The sequence below is a fragment of the Lutjanus erythropterus genome, chromosome 10 (assembly GCF_056507025.1).
Source record: "Lutjanus erythropterus isolate fLutEry1 chromosome 10, fLutEry1.hap2, whole genome shotgun sequence".
Classification (NCBI taxonomy): domain Eukaryota; kingdom Metazoa; phylum Chordata; class Actinopteri; order Lutjaniformes; family Lutjanidae; genus Lutjanus; species Lutjanus erythropterus.
Window position 1 is genome coordinate 30349136 of NC_139326.1, and position 17335 is coordinate 30366470.

The 17335-nt window shown below is 38.6% G+C and overlaps 1 protein-coding gene across 2 annotated transcripts in view; it reads right to left on the reverse strand.

Annotated features, from left to right (window-relative positions):
- edil3a (EGF like and discoidin domains 3a) overlaps positions 1 to 17335 on the reverse strand; it is a 165976-nt gene that overhangs the window by 125905 nt on the left and 22736 nt on the right. Inside the window, exon 2 of one of the 2 annotated variants that reach the window (XM_084729008.1) lies at positions 26 to 52. In XM_084729008.1, coding sequence (XP_084585134.1) covers positions 26 to 52 — 27 coding nt within the window. Of the gene's footprint in view, positions 1 to 25; positions 56 to 17335 lie in introns of both variants that reach the window. The other variant, XM_084729007.1, reaches the window with a different exon arrangement.

The window sequence follows — 17335 nt, forward strand, 5'->3', positions numbered from 1 at the left end:
GTTACCAAGCATAAAAATTTCCCACCTGCTGAAGTTGGTTCCTCACCATCTGCTGCTGTTGAGACACAGAGGAGGGGAAGAGGGAGGAGGGGAGGAGAGAAAAATTATATTAGCTTTATCACAACTATGTCACATTATTCAGTGCTGCAGCTGCACATAACACTGCTGATCCAACTATAGCTTTAATTGCAATGTGCACGACCATATGTGCAGTAACATGTAATCCAGGAGAGCGTACAGTACTGTAGGTAAAGCCAGACACACCTGCTACCTGTAGGGCACCAAATCCTGCCAGCAGAAATACTCCACGCTGCTGCCTCGAAGCAGAACCTGGCACTGTGACACAGCCCATCCCCCCTTTATACACTCATGCTCTGCTCTGTCCTGGTCGGTGGCCTTTGACTAATATGTGTTCATCATTCTGGACCAGTGTAGGATTAGACCCTGTGGCACACACAGTTGTTTGCTGCATCCCCGTCTCCTACGCTTGTAGAAACAGGGGTTCCAAAAGTGTTCTTCCTGGTGGGCTGAGATTCCACCCTGAAGCATTTGCTTCTGAAGAATCCTTTTTTGAAGAAAGGTTTACGAAAGTGTCCTTTGTAAAACTAAGAGTTCCATTAAGAATTGTTCTCGTCCAAAGAACTCTTTGGACAACTCTGGTTACACTGGTTGGTTGGTTCCAGATAAAACTCGTGGAATATAAAAGGGTTCTCTGTAGGTATCCAGAACCATTTGCTTCTGAAGAACACGTTTTTGAAGAAACGGTTAGTCTAGGGATTTTTTTGTAAGACTAAGGGTTCCAATAGGAAAGAACCTTTGTTGAAAGAAAGAGTTCTTCAAGGATTGAGGAAATCCTTGAATCCTTTCACAGATTATATAATCTAGGTATACCCTTTTATTTTGGGTCCAAGGTAGAACTTCTCTGAAAGGATTCCAAGTGGGACCTTTATAAAAGGTTCTACCAAAAACTAAAATGCTTCTCCTATGGGGACAAGCCCATAGCCCTAGTTAGAACCTTTATTTCTCAGAGTGTAAAAGGCCTAGTCCAGCTCTGTGGCTGAAATCCGGCCTGTCTGCCATCATTACCACAACTCTCCATCTCCATCATCACTGGTGAAATTGTTCTGAAAATGTGCCTGAAAGCTGGACGCAGATACAGAAGCAGAAGACCAGGGGCATCAGATGCATGTGCTGACAAACAGAATTGCCATTAGTGTTTGGGATGATCATATCATGTGTTACATGATGAAACAATTCCTGTGGAAGGGTTCAATGGATGGATGGACAAACACGAATGTATTGGGATTTGGCGATCTGAAGACTAGAATAAATATGCAAGTCTGTTATTTCTCAATAGCAAATGATGCTGCCTACCAATGAGCTGGCTTAATTAAAGTATGATTCAATGTCATGTACATGTTTTCATCCACATCCACATTGAATACTAATCAGGCATTAGCATATGGAGAGGGTTAAAGCCACATAGATCACGAGCCTGACAGCGAGACAGTTATGGATGCCAACACTTCATGCAGCTGCAGATGCATCCAAAACCATTTTGGAAAACTAATCAAGTCTCATTTCCAATCCTAACACGGAGAAACATGCACAGAGTCGATTTCTCTCCTCTTCACAAGCCAAACATCAGTGCTCTGTCAGTCTGCATTCCCTGTGGTGTTTTTGGATGTGAAAATAAAATCAGTTCACAAAGTGCTCTCAGAGGGTTTTAAAAACTTTTATATCGCCAATCTAGTTTAATGTGGTACTTTATTTCTAGGGGGGTCTGTATTCAGTGAATTCTGGTATATGTCTAGCAAGACAAACTCAGCTGAGTGTTTTGACAAACTTGGGACACTCCTGGAACAAATGATCTCAGCTCAGACAGCAGCCATGAATCTCTTCTCAGCCGCAAACGGAAGGGAAAAATGATTCACTCAGACACCATTGTGATAAACAGACAGAATTAAATAGTGTGCCGCAGCCTTTACCACTACCTTAAATGTGAGAGGAAGCTTAAATTGAAATCACAAGGAGCCAAAGCGAAGCACTTTCACAACCTCTCATCTGTCTGGCAGTGGAAGCTCCTCTTTGTTTTCCCATGCACACGGGCCAGTGTAAACCCAAAACCAAGCACATTCCACGCTTCACTTACTGTAGTGTGGTTTCCCCTCTGCCATTTCCTCTACTTTCTTACCATCAAGGTCAAGACACACACATGCGAGCCCACAGACACACACTGTAGCCTATATTGTATGTGCACACACACAATCGCACACCAACAAAGAAAAACAACAACAACAGAAAAAACAATATACGCCCCCGAGTGCAGACAACTATTCACACCCACACATAAATACACATGCTGGGAAGATAGAGGTACATAAAAGGATGTTTTTTTGTTCAGCCAAGTGTTGAAGTGGTGAATCATAAGAGTACATAAAATACTGAGCGTTAGTTGTACAATACACTGGGCTGGCAAAATGTATGTCGACAGTTGTTAGTGTTCCGTATAGATGAGGCAAAGTAACCCATCTGAGTTGCATCACACCGTTTATTTCCCATGGAAATGAACATCGCTTTCATCTGTTATTGTCTGGCAAATGAAAATGTACTCCACATTTAATAAATAGATTAGACAATACAAAGAGTGTTGCAAGTGTTGGACACTGAGTTGGTCATACTGGGTAAATGCCTCAGCAAGTAAACAGTTGCAGACAAAACTGGCTTAATCTCAAGTATATCATGCTGTGAAGTAGACGTGGATGTGAGCATGCCTCAGTGAGACACTTCAGAGGACCTACGTTCACACTTTCCTGATGAGCAATGTGACATTGTTGCAGCAAAACCTCTCAGAGGAAATCAGGATGGAACGCTGTGTGTGAAGTGTGTGACTCTGACGCATGTAAGCACAGTTCATGGCCCATCTTGTACAGTGAATATTGGTTTCTCTGAGGCATGACGGTTTTAGTTCCCTAATCCACACCTTAACCATGGGGAAAGGCATGCTATTTTATTTTTTATTTTTTTGGAAGACATGGGCAAGTGACCTGTTTTATAGATTATGTGGCATTGTTTGCAAATATGCCATCCGAAGTTTAAGAGGTGGAGAGACGTAGAGAGCTGATTAAGAGAATGAGCGCCATCAGCGAGAGCAAAGCTGAATCTGAGTAATAAAACTTTTTTTTCCTGATTGTTTCACAGCGGTTCTGTTGTAAAGCACAAACAAACATGGCCACGCCTTTGTACAATGCTGAATATTGTGTGAACACAGCCAAAGTGATCCTCAGTCTCCACTGCCTGTCTGCGTCTAAGTGTGTATTTCTTTCTACAGCTCTCACAGACAGATAGCAAAGAAAGGGGATGGTGGGGAGGAAAAGAGATGACCCAGAGGAAAATTTTGCATCTCACAATCATGTTTTCTTTGTCTTATGAGAAATAGATGAGATTCTTATTCTGAGCATTACCAAAATCTCATCTGTTTCTCCTAAAATTCCCTCTTAGTAGAAAAAAAGGTGCAAAACAAAAGAAAAGCATTAGATCTTTGCTGAGTTCACAGGTATTTGAGCAACAAGACTTAAATTTGACCACTGAGGCAAATTTAAGATCTCATTTAAGGCAACTGTGTTTTCCTTTAGATCTCACTGTTACTTCAAGAGCTGATTATTTGAGACAAATTTCAGATCAGTGCACTGAGACAAACAAAGACATTTTTTTTTTAAGATCTTCAACTGAGCTCAAATCAGTCTCTGGCTGAGACGGGAAAAAGGCATTTTCTTAGGAGATGAATTCAAGATGTATGAGAAAATGATTGAAGTCTCATATTGGTCTTGCATTGAGCTCATTTATGTCTAGGAGACACAAGCTAGACAAGATCTGATTCTGACCTTTTCCTTTCCTCTAAGGAAGAACGCAATGTAATCATTGGTTGCTACGTTTTTGTACAGTTCTGACTTCAAAACCTGTGTGCTGTTGGCTGAGGGCTACGCATCACTGCCAAACAGGCTGAAGCTCAGAAGCATCTGGAGGACAGCAAATATGAGAAAATAAGGAAATACTTGAAAAGAGCAGGGTCTGTGCAGATACAGACACCAACACACACTTCTAACAGGTCATAAGTGATGAGTTACAGGGATTATGTTTATATGAGTCAATGAATTGTTGTTTTTTTTTGAAGAAAATGTCATACTATGCCTTTAAGGAATGAAGATTCTTTAAAGTTTTTTTTGTCATCAAACTTGAATTAAATGTGGGTATTCTAAAGGTGGAAATATTACTAAATATTTCAATATTATTATTCCATGTCTTTCAGGAAGAATGCAGAGAGGAAATTATTCAGTGAATCAACATATGACTTCACAGGCTGGTTTTGAAAAAATTGTTCGTCTGTCTCGCCCTGCTGTTAAAGCCACTGCCACAAATACTCTGGTGGAAATACTTCTAATATTGTATTATGAAGCCACAGAAGGAAAAGCAAATATAACACTGCTGGGATACTATGAAAGTGGTAGTTACACTCAGTAATAAAGATTTAAAACAAAATGTTTGAGTCGTATCTTGACAACATGGCAACATGTGCCTTTCTTTGAGCGCTGAAACGTTTCTGTTCATAAAATTCTACAAATCTAACATCTTTCAATTTCCCTCCCCATAAAAGTTGTCATCAAAGCCCTGCCAGCTGATTTCCCTCAGCAGTGCGTCTATAAACAGATATATAATTAATCTTGAAACAATCATGATGTACCACTTGAGTGTGCTCGCTACAAAAAGCTGCGATATAAACAGAAACACTGAGCAATCCATTCAATTTAATGGCCATCATGTCTTTCAAAGCGGTGAAAACCTAAATCCAATCTGCACATTAGAGCCGTAAGCAGACATAATATCAAACAACTGGGGTCATAATTCTTGATTATTTAGCAACAAAACTATTCTGCTAAATATTAAGCTACATATTAGTTTATTTAATCATCTGAATGTCTTACATGGGAATACTATGAGCACATGTGAGTGTTTGCTCATGTTTTTCTTAAAGTAGTTAAGGTCAGGTGCTCAGAGTGTAAGACAATGTAATTCTTGTGGTTACTGTCGTAATGTTACAATGATAAATAGATAAATATAGTAGATAGACAGACAGGCAGACAAACAAGGACATTACTGAACATATTGTTCCATTTTGTTCCACAAATAGGCCTACTTGACACATGGATGCATCTTGAGGCTGCACTAATAAATTTGTAAAACATGGAAGGTTCTGGAGATGACTTATTTAAATTGCCCCTCCTCCTCCTCCTCCTCCTCCTCCTCCTTCCCAGGAGAAGGTCCTCTCTGTTGCACGATGAGCCTCCATCCTGGGACATATTGGTTTAATCTGACTGACAGCCGGGAGGCAGTAATAACCATCCATAATCTAAATGGGAACCAGCCAGCCTGTCCAGCACAGGGCCGATATGACCTCAAGGTGTTCGGTGGAGATAGAGGGGCCGGTGCACAGGTTGAACAAATACAAAACCCATACAACACACACATACACACACACAGAAGGTCCACATGCACATATCAAAACACACAAATTAAGGTGTTCCAATATAAAGATGTAATATGGCAGGTTATAGGAAATGTGTTAATCTTTTGACTTAGTCACTTTCCTTGGAAAAAAAATGACTGAAACTAATGGATTCATAACAGAAATAGAATTCATAGCAACATAATGTTATTTAGTTTAAACACGGTGGTTGACTGGGCACGCCCTTTAACAACAGCACCCTGTTTTACATGCACATGCTCACGTCTAATCACACAGTATAAATGAGATTAAATCAATAACAGAATATGGATCAACAGCGCATTTGAAAACAAGAAGCATATACTAATATGAGTTTCTTCCCTGATGGCGTAGTAGTGACCTCAGGCTTCATCTATAAAATCAATTTCACAAAACAAATATGATCTATTTAACCCTGCACAGACTGCTTTTATCAGTTACCGTCGACGTGAGAAGGTGTGTAACCCCATTCTATTAACCATAAATGACAATTTAATATATAACTCATTCATTCAGTTTGACAGAGTGGAGCAGAGGTGCTTGTTGCTGAGGTTGAGGCTACATAGGCCACATCATTTGCTGGTCATAGTTGCTGTCTGACAAGCAAGTGGAAATTTGTTAAGTGGCTTGTGGAAGCAGGGAGCCCTGCCAACTGAAAGAGACGAAATTAGGAAGAAATGGTTGGGTATCAGAATCGATGGCAAGTGCATCACTGCCCATCTCTGTAATGAGACTGCATCTTCAGTGATCTTGTTTCTGAGACAAGTGACAAAGACCTGGCACAGATGCTTTAAATACAGGAATCATCTAGTTCCAATTTGTACTAACAGTCTATACCTGGAGGAGGTGCACTGATCAAGCAAACATGTCATCAATACCTGAGACTGGCTTCAAAATCCAACCTCTTTGTTATATATACTCAACAACTAGAATTACTGCCTCCCTATGTGCCTCTACTACCCAATCAGGTTGCAGTTCACATCCATGTCTGTCCAGACCAATATATTATATGTAGGGAAGACCTAGATTTAAGAATAGGAGTATTTTTTGTATTTCCAGTGAGAGTATTTCCTGCTGTCTTCCCTTGTGAGATATGTGTGCAAAATGTTGTCATAATCAGTGTATGAATTACTGAGTTATGGCCAAAAATGTGACATTTGACCTCTAAATCTCACACCTGTCAGGTGGATGGATTATCTTGTCAAAAGAGAGGTGCTCACTAACACAGATTTGAACAAATTTGTGAACAGAGTTTGAGAGAAATAAACATTTTCTGTGTGCACAAAATAAGTCTTCGATTTGTTTTCTTCAACTCATGAAAAATGGCAGCAAAGACATAAGTGTTTATATTTCTTTTGAGTTACTTTTATCAACAACCCATAGCAAGGCAATAGTACTTAGTTCTATAGCTTTTGTGGAACTTTAGAATGCAGTGTTAACAGTCACGTCTGGTTTAAGAGAAACGGACTGTAGGAAATAAGAAAATAAAGAGTTCCCACATACAATGACATGTCACCTATTGAGCTTTCATATGTGTGAATTTGAATGGCAAGACTTCTAGTAATGTCTGGGGTAGATTGTTGATGTGATATATTTGTAAGAGGTGCCAAGAGGAAAAGTAGAATGTGTGAAATGCGTTTAGACCACCTCAGATAAAGCATGTGATCACAGTATCACGAGCTGACAGACACCTCGAAATGGAATCAGAGAAGGTGAGAGAAAAGAAAGAAAAAAAACCTGCAGTGTTTTCATACTATTGGTTAATAACCTAAACTAAAAAAAAAACAAAAACAGACTTTTCTATACTTATATATGTAGCACATGGGTGACCTCAGTAGAATGACAGATCAGTAAAAGCAAAAATAAAGGAACAAAGTACTTTTTGTCTTACACGAAAGACATTCTGTGTAAGATTTTCACAATAAAGTGTTTCATCTGGTCTGTGGTCGTGTTCAGTGTTGCCTCTTTAATGTGGCCACTTCAGATTTAAACAAGCGAAAGCTTAGCCCTACTTAAATTCTTGACAGCTGTGAGTGTCCTTGCAAATAGTGTAATTGCAAGTAATTTTGACATCAGTGAATGCAAATGCCTACTTTTCTCCTAGCGTCACTTGTTGAAAAGGTTTGGAGTACAAAGATTTGAAAGGATATTTATGACCTGCCTTAAATACCAGTATGACTGGTACACGGAGAGATGAGATGCAGTAGATAATGTGAAAAACACTGAGACATCAGTTCTGTAAAATATTAATAAAGTTTATGTAGATGTTTGGTTGATGCTCTGCCTGATCTGTCAGTTTTCATGAGAGAGAAAAACATGTATAATTTTAGTGCCTTAATGGGATGAAGTAAATACATTTGGATTGTTTTGAGTGGGACGATGTTGCATGAAATATTTTCAGTGCTTTTTCAGTGTTGTTTTCTTAGCATTAGCATTAACCCCACAACCCCGTAATGGTTTCATAATAAAGATAAAAGTATTGTTTTGATGTGTCTACATTTGTCTGTGTGAGAGGTCAACACTATGATTGCAAATACTGTGGTTATGATAGTAACCTATTACACAGTCGTGGGGGTGAGCGACGGCTTCCTGATGTTGTGTTTGATGACACTGACCCAGTGGATGTTTTCAGCAATGGAAAGGTCACGGAGGAACTTTGTTTTAATGTTACTTATTTACAAGGACTGGCTTTTTGAAGACAAGTGTTATATATTGTATGAGTGGCTGGTCCTCACACTTACATTTAAAGCCATGAGTGAAATATTAAAATAGTTTATTGTTATTATTATTAACTCCAAGTGTTACTGCACTGCAAGGATTTGGTAATGACCAAAATAATTCATGATATTTTGAGGGATTTAAGTTCAGGGATCATTGAGATCCCTCTCATGGACAATTCATACAGATAGATAATCATACTTGGTCTATTGAAGAGGATAATGATTCTCTTTTACTCATCAAATTGTCTGCAGCAGCAACTCAAAGTACTGACCATGTGCTGTGAAACACAAATGTAGGTCTTAGCTGCAGGAAACATCATAATGTTGACAAATATTAGTGATGCTAGGCAGTGGTGGGATAACTAAGTATATTTACAGAAGTACTCTACTTGGGTATGAATTCAAAGTAGGCTTACCTGTACTTTACTTGAGTATATTTATTTTATGCAACTTTATACTTCTACTCCGATACATCTCATAAGCAAATATTGTACTTTTTACACAACTAAATTTGTCTGACAGTTTTAGTTACTAGTTACTTTTTCAGATTACAATTTTTCATACCCTTTCTGAGCAGTGAAAACCATGCATCTCTATAGAGGCTTTGAATATTTGTTCTAAACTGAAGCATCAAGTGTACCTTGCCAAAGTGCTGTGGCTTGCGAGCATGTGCTTTCACACAGACAGGGTCGCTACTTCAGTGCTGTCACTGCCAACCCTACCTCTCTACACTGGTTCTGCAGAAGAGTTCTGAAGAGACGAAAAAAGGCGCAGCCAGAAAGCAGAGTGATTTTTCCTCATTGTTCAGAAAGACAGAAAGAGAAAAAAAAGAAAGAAAAAACTAACGATTTCGATGACTATTTTTGCTGAGAACTGCATACTTCACAGAATAAATAGGCGAGATGCACAATCTCTAGATGACCCATCTCTGCAGCTGCACTGCTCAAGCAGGGTGTATGGCTACTTCAACCTGTTAATATGTGCGCTGAAATGAAAAGGAAGAGGTTCCAGAAAGTACATGTGCTTCTCAGGCAGAGAGTGTGGCCTGGGCGTTAAGCTAAATGAATTATTTAAAAATACATTCTCACAAAGCTTAAAACAGGGCTGTTTTTGTGACACCATGAAATGTTGACTTTTTAGAGGTTTGGTTTGGTCTCACAGGACAGCAACATGATGATATGGAATATATACTATTGGGTATCATAAAGTTGTTAAAATCAGGTCATCCTTAAACAGCTGCAGCAATAAAATGCAACATTTGCAGTAATGCAGCTGTAATGAATGCTTTTACTTTTGATACTTTAAGTACATTTTGCTGATAATACTTTCTTTACTTTTACAAAGTGGAGGTTTTAAATGCAGGACTTTTACTTGTAGCGGAGTATTTTCAGTGTGCTATTACAGCAGTGATATTGAGCTCCATCTGACAATGATGGCAATGTAAGCTTATCACTCTTACCTTTCATGGCCGGTCGGCCCAAGACAAAGTCAGAAACAATCCGGGTAATGGATCGTATTCCCACTTAGCAGCGCAGCATCAAGAGTGACAGTCAGCTGTCACTGCTAATGCTGGCAGCCCAGACGCCACTCGGCGGGGCTGACAAATCCTGTTTGTGTCTGTCAAGTGTCTCATGTTATGAATCTCAAGCAGTAAAACTTTTGTTGGACTTTTCATGTGTCTTTCCAGCATTTGGCAGCAAGTAGGAGTTACAGTATGAGCTGTTTTAATCATGATATAGTAGTTTGAAAAAAAAGAAAAAAAGACAGAATCCACAGAATGATCACACAAACCAGTTTAATTTGCCACAGGGCTGCATTTAATTACTGAATGACTCAAGTTGCGGTTTGAAATGTTCCATGTGTTTTCAGCCATAAATGCACTGTATTAATTATCACAATCAACTTGACAGGCAGCTGCAGAATAACAATGACACAAATTGTTATAGACTAGCTGAAATGGTAATTCTAGGTGAGTTATCATTAATATAAGTGACACAGTTCAGCAAATGAGCATTTACATTGCTCTGGCTGGAATGTCATCATTTTAGAGTCAAGGCCACTTGGCCTTTTGGTGTTTTTTTTGAGGGCATAAAGGTCAAACGCCAGGACAACAAGGCTATCAAATAAAGCAATGATTCTAAGTCCACTGAAATAATGGAATGCATTTAAATTGAGGGTTGAAGATTATTATGTTTTTATTAAATTTTTTACAAACTTGTTAACTCTAAGTGCAGGGGCACTGGACGTCAGAGATCAGCCTGTATAATGTGTATAAAGTGTGATATATAATGATTTAGTGTCTCAAAAAATGAATTAGTAGTCTATATCAAGATAATGACAAACTTTCTCAAAATAGTCACAAGTAACAATGAGAAAGTTTCTCATTATTTTTTGGTGATAAGGCATCATTTTTGGAAATTAAGTCCCTATTTTGAGATAATACACAATTATGTTGAGATAATAAGCCATTATTTTTAAGCAATAAGCCATTACTTTGAAATTCTAAAGGCCCTGTCTTATGTTGATCTAACATGCAGGTGGAAAGGCGCAATGGATTTAATTTATTCAAGGTGTGTCCAAATCCACGTTTGCCGGCTTGCGCAGGTATCCTGTCCTGCCCCTTGTATAGCGAGATACATCTATCAGCTGTGTCCAAGCACCTTGATTAATTCACAGGTGAGTTTAGGCCGAGCATGCAATAAATCAGCCAGAAAGTCAGCTCTCCTCACCTTTAAGAAGAAGGTGTGACAGGAGTGCCGGCAGTGGCAGCATGACAGCGGACTTTTTTCCTTTGATTGCATTAGCAGTAATGGGCTTCCACAGACAATGGGCTTCATGATCTACGATTTTTTTTTAGATCTCATTGACACTTCTGTCCATATTTGCACGCTCCATTTTGGCGCTCTGTGAGCCTGCTGTATCACACTTATTTAAATAGCACAGTTTTCTACTGGTCCATATCAGGCTTGAAATCAAACCCATCACTGGTTGTGTGCTTGATGTTGCCCATCAAAATTTTGACAAAAGACACTGGTATCTAAAAACCATAATGACAGGCAAGAGACATAAGAGAAAACAGCGAAGTGCATCAAGGCCACTTTGGCCGCAGCATATATAATTTTTTGAGCAGCATAAGGCCAAAGTGAGGGCACATGTCAGCCATGGCTGTTGTGGCTGCCATGAAATTCCTACTTGACACTCACTTAAGTTATAATGCCACTCATATTACATGATCAGAATATGTGGAAAAGTAGACTAGACTGATGGAAAAGTGTAAAAACAGCTGAGACTTTTTGTGAGGATAGTTAGAGAACTCAGTCCAGCTGGTAATAAACACTTTCAGAGTCTAAATCATCTCATTTGTGCTTTTTTTTCTGGCAGAAAAGAAATGAGTAATTTTTAAAAAAAAACACAATATCTAAAGTGGTTTGTCGCAAATGAGGATTTAGTTGCTGCACTGTGGCACATATGGCAATCTGTGTACATGTGCTACATTAGCACTACAGATATCACCTTTTCTTGTACCCCCCCTACCCACACACATACACATGCACTCAGTCTCCAACCCCCAGCAGATGCTCACTGCACATCCATCTCCCACATAACATCACCCTTAAAAGTGTTTGTTCCATCATAGCAGGGCTTATTAACATTAAATCATCTTGCTATGGAGTGGGTGGCTAACTGTGAAATGACTCACAGACACAATACCAACAATAATTAGGGAGGCATTGTTGATGTTCCTCCAACTAATGACAAGGAAGGAAGTGCAGTAGCATACCCCTTTATATCAAGTGGAGTGGTAAACACTATCTCTCTGTAAGTAAATAACCCATCCATCCTCATTTTACTTTTTTGTCAGCAGAGCAGGAGTGCAGGGTAAAGTCCTCCATTAGCGAGCAGCTCTTTGACATGTGGTTTAGGAAGGGAAAAAATAAGCCTGCACCACACTCTGGATGAGATTCTTACAACTCATCTGGCTTCTATGCATGCTTTACATTCCTTTAACCTCTTTTAATTAAGTCATAATACATGAAAGTAGGTCTGCACAATATGGAAAAATACTTATTGCATTTTTTCTGACAGATACTTTAGCTGCAGTATGGTTTACAATGTGTTTTTTGCTTTAGAGCTGTGTTTTCTAACACAGTGGTGAAAAGACTGCCAAAACATTTTTATGGGAATGCATGCATTACTCTGAAAAGCAGTGATAGATGATATTTGTTGCAAAATTCTAATATTATTTTTTTTAAATGGCTGTGGTAGAGTCACCCTAATGAAGGAAAGGTTCAAAAATCCCAAACTGTTTTAGTTTCTGAAACGCTGTAAACAGTAAATCTATAACAGTAAACATATAAAATATAAAAAAACTATGAGGAAGGCCTGAAAGTAGCCGTCTCTCAAATGGACAAGTACATGGACAGCTGTGGACACTGTGGACACCACGGACACGTGTGCATCTCCAAGTATAATCCATAATATGTGTACGTTGCTGTAACCAAGAACTGCGTGCCGAAATCAAAAGTCTGCCAATTTAATAATATTTTGCTTGATATTCTATATGAAAACTGGAATTACTGCCTCATTGTTGTATGCCTCTGCCAACCAATCAAGTTGCGGTTCACGTCTGTCCAGACTCACATGTGAAGTGAAAACTTTGAAGGAACTGAATAAAGTTTTGGCAGAATGGAAGATAAAACTATATTGACAGAATTACCAGTAAGAAACTTTGAATGTCATCATCTGGCCTCTAGCCATGGCTGTCACTGTCAGAGAAGCAAGGACTGAAAAGGAACAAAGACTCAAGTCTTAACACTATATCTATTGTGAGTCTTCGTTAGCAATTAAAACAAATGGTACCATTCACAATGATCCAAAAAAATAGCTTTTGTGATGTACATATTGTGCTGTTGAGTCATAATATCAATATTAATTTAACATATTGATTGCCTTTAACAAAGCAAGCCAAGATCTTAGAGTCATTTTCTGTTGTCAGGCGTTCCTGAGTCAAATGAAAGAAACCATTAAACTGTGTAAACTCCATAATATCAGACTGTATACTCCATGTGATTGCTTGTGAAGGGGATGTTCAGTCAAATAGAGCATCAAATTGCTATTCCGCGCGTAACATAAAGAAAAACCCGTAGGATTGGACTGTCTACAGGGAAGTGTTTTTGTAATGTGGTCAATACAGAGTGCAGACATGTCCAAGGCCTGATTCATACTGCGTTTCTGACATGCAATCAATATGTTTTTTTTTTTTTTAAGTTTGCTCCTCAGTTTCAGTGTGCATAACCAACAGTCAGGGAAGAGTATATGTTTTCTATAGTGCTATGGTCAGTATTGATTGTCAATACCCTATAGGAGGCTTCATCAGGAATACAGAAGTAGACGGAAAGAAATTGATTTTTTTTTTTTTTTTCCATTATCGATAACATGTGATCCCTGATGCTGGTAATTTCAATAGAAAGGAAACACAAGCAAGTTGCATGCCATTCAGTCTTATAACAAAACTATTAATTTACTGATTAATTGTTGCTATTCTTCCAGAAACAATTTCAAACCAAATAACGGCTGTTAATGAGCAACAACCAGATGCCTTGGCACAGAGGCTGATATGCCTGACAGAGTAAGTGTTGCTTTTCAGCAGAGATGCTGTTTATAAGGCAGGTTTTAGCATCTTGTGTGTCCTACTGTGCAGGAAAAATATAATGTCATACTCAGAATATTTATAGTAGGTGACATATAAATGTCTTAAACTTACAGGAATAGTTCAGATTATTAGAAGTGAGTTGTATGTGATACCTACAGTAGATGACAGTTGACAGTTTCCAGTTTGGAGAAGCACAGTATAGTGTTAGCATGGAGGCTACTGCTGTGGGCAGAGTCAGCACCAAACATAAAACTATATCAGTTTAAATGTATGCTATATTAAGAATGTTTTCACTGCTTTACCTTGCCATCAGTCAGCCTCCTCTAATGGGAAACCACCAAAAAACAAATATCGCTCTCTCTCACTCGATTGGACTCCTTTGGCAAAACCATGAATTTTAACTTGCATATCATGAGAGTTGCTGATCCATCACTGCATCAATCTCTTTGTTTGTGTTATTGTGTGACACTGATGAATATGAGCTAACCTTTTAAAAAAATCAAATTCACACAACAACACAAACAAACTAACTAATTGAGGCAGCGGTATACCAGCAACTCCCATGTTCTAAGGCTGGAGATATACTTGCCGTTTAACCATGCATTTGCGTTCGTGTATGCGTAGCGTTAATTTTTGACGATGCGCACAACCATTGCTCCAAATGGACGCAGGATACACAAGGCAGCCATGAAGCGTAGGGATGCGTAGGGGGTAGTTAAAAGCAAGTATATTTCCGCCTTAAGAGGTAAAATTACAAATTTGGCCAATGCAGGTTGGTTTGGAGAGAGTGATATTTGCTACAATATGTTTTCCTGGTGACTCTGTCCGCTGCAGTACATTACTGGTGTAGCTTCCTACACCAGTGCTCCCACTGCTTCCTCAGACTGGGGACGTGCTGGCCGCCATTTACTGCAGATAAACACTGACTATCACTCTAACCCCATTTCAAATAATCCAAACTATCCCTTTAATTCAGATGAACGAGGTGGTGGGTGTATGAATTTGTCAAGTTAGAAAATTATCCCAGGGAAGTTTAATGAGACAAAGATGTTGCTAGAATAACCTTCATTAAATGTACTGTGTTTCCTCACACATTTGAAAAAAGACTGTGAAGACTATGATTAAAAAGTGAAGATATACAAATGCTACAACACCGGCAATATGTGGTCACATCAAAATCACAGCTTCTCTGATTTCTTTTCTGTCTTTATGAGGTACTCTCCTTCCAGGATGAATGTATATTTATTTGATCTGTGTATTTAAATGAATAATGCTAATAAGGATTATAACAGCGCCAAGAAGAAAAATGGAGCAGGGAGGTAGGGAGGTAGAGAAAAACAAAGGGAAGGAAGCAGAAACAGCAGACTACAGCAGTATAAGTTGAGGAGCAAATGGCTCTATTTATGACACCACGCCACCATCTTAAAGGACCAGTTCGCACCAAATCATTACCTTCACCTTCACGCGTACAAGTACGTGAGTCAAATTCCACCAAAGTGTGTTCCAACAATAAACAAAAGCAAATAAGCTCCCCGAGTGCTAAAGCACGACAACCTCATTATGTTGCTCAAGCTGTTTTCAGAAATTTTATGGTAATTTTCTGCCCCTTTCGGATCACAAACTGCTGTTTACTTCAATTATCTGAGATGGAACTCAGGAAGGTTAACTCCTATTGTCTGTGAAAGGAGAGCTGTGTATAGTTTTCACTGATATGGTGGGGACTTATTTTTTCATTACTTTGTTTTGTTGAACTGTTCATTTAAGAATGTAAAACAAGAACTCTTTATCACCTGTAAACACATATGATATAATTCCAAAATGTTCAAACATGCTGCAGCTTTATCTTTTGTGGCACAGAAAGCTGCTGTCATGGGCTTTGGATGCACTTAACGCAAACACCTACTAGAGCTGCCATCTGTTTTAGAGGATTTGTTTTCTCGGTACTTAACACCTACAGCATGATGCACAATAGTAGAGGTAAAAAAATTACATTTTAATTCAATTTTTTTCATCAGCGCTGGCTTTAATGCTGATGTGGGTCACAATGCCTTTATACACTTTCATACTCTTTAAATTTTTGGAGGACATGGACTTTGCAAAAGGAAGAAATGCTTAAAGGTCAATTTGAATACGCTTTTCATGCGCAGCCCCGAAGAGCCTCTGAAGGGAGTAGAAGAGATTTGTCTGTACACATGTTCAGGAGACAGAAAAATAACGAAGCCACTGAATGTTAGCATGGCTGGCATGAATGCTCTCAGAACAACTGACAGTGTTTAAGAAGCTGAGAAAAGCTTGCGCTTGGGTAGGGCTGCAACCAACTTTTATTTTCATTGTCGATTAACCTCTTGATTATTTTCTCAGTTAACTGATTCGCTGTTTGGTCTATAACAATGTCAGAAAACAGTAAAAGATGTGATAAATCAGTGCTACTCAAAGTCCATGATCATGCCCCAAATGTCTTGTTTTGCCCACAACCCAAAGATATTCCATTTACTGTCATAAAGGAGAAAATAAACCAGAAAATATTCACGTTTAAAGGAGCAATATGTAGCTATTGCACATCCAAAAATGAGAACTGCAGTCTTAATAGTGAGCTGGAGCCATAGGTGGTATATTAAATAGATTGAATCCCTATTTAATATACAATCAATGTTTGTAGCGCATTGTTTTCACGCGCCCCCTCCTCCCCTGACTCCTCATTCATCTCTGAAGACGCATCATGGTCATTTTTGTTCATTTCTGGAACACTCTGCTCAGTTACCTCAGGCATGCAAGCTCTGCTGGGACTTTTAAAACTCAACTGAAAACCTACTTGTTCAGGCAAGCTTTTAGTCAGTGTAATGCATTTCTACCTGGTCTGTCATTTTTACTATCTGCATTTGTCTGCATATGTTTTTTTTTTAAATCTTATATTACTAAGAATTTATTTTATTGTATTATTTATTTATTTGTTTTTTTTTCTCTTTTTTGATTTTCTATTTGTCTTTTTAATACCATACTGTTGTTTTTAATGCCACACTGTAAAGCACTTTGAGCTGCATGTTATGTATGAAAGGTGCTATGTAAATAATATATAATATTTGATTCATAATTGATTATTCACAGCTCTATGTATGAGGGATAAAGCTTAACAATGTGATCACAGTCTGTGACCAGTTATAATGCTATCAAAATGCCCCTGTTATATATACACACATATATCTATACTGTCGTTATTCAAATCCAATTTTAAGCAACATTTTTTTTTTATGTTGAAAGAGAATAGCCGAAATAAAAGGAGCCATCAATCCATGCCAAGCCATCTCTTCTTCCATTGTGTATCTTGTTGTTAACCAAATGACAAAGAATCCAAACTTGAAAGGGTAAACTGGATCTTTGTTTCCTTGCCAAGTGTGCATCTGAAGTGCAATTTGTTCACAT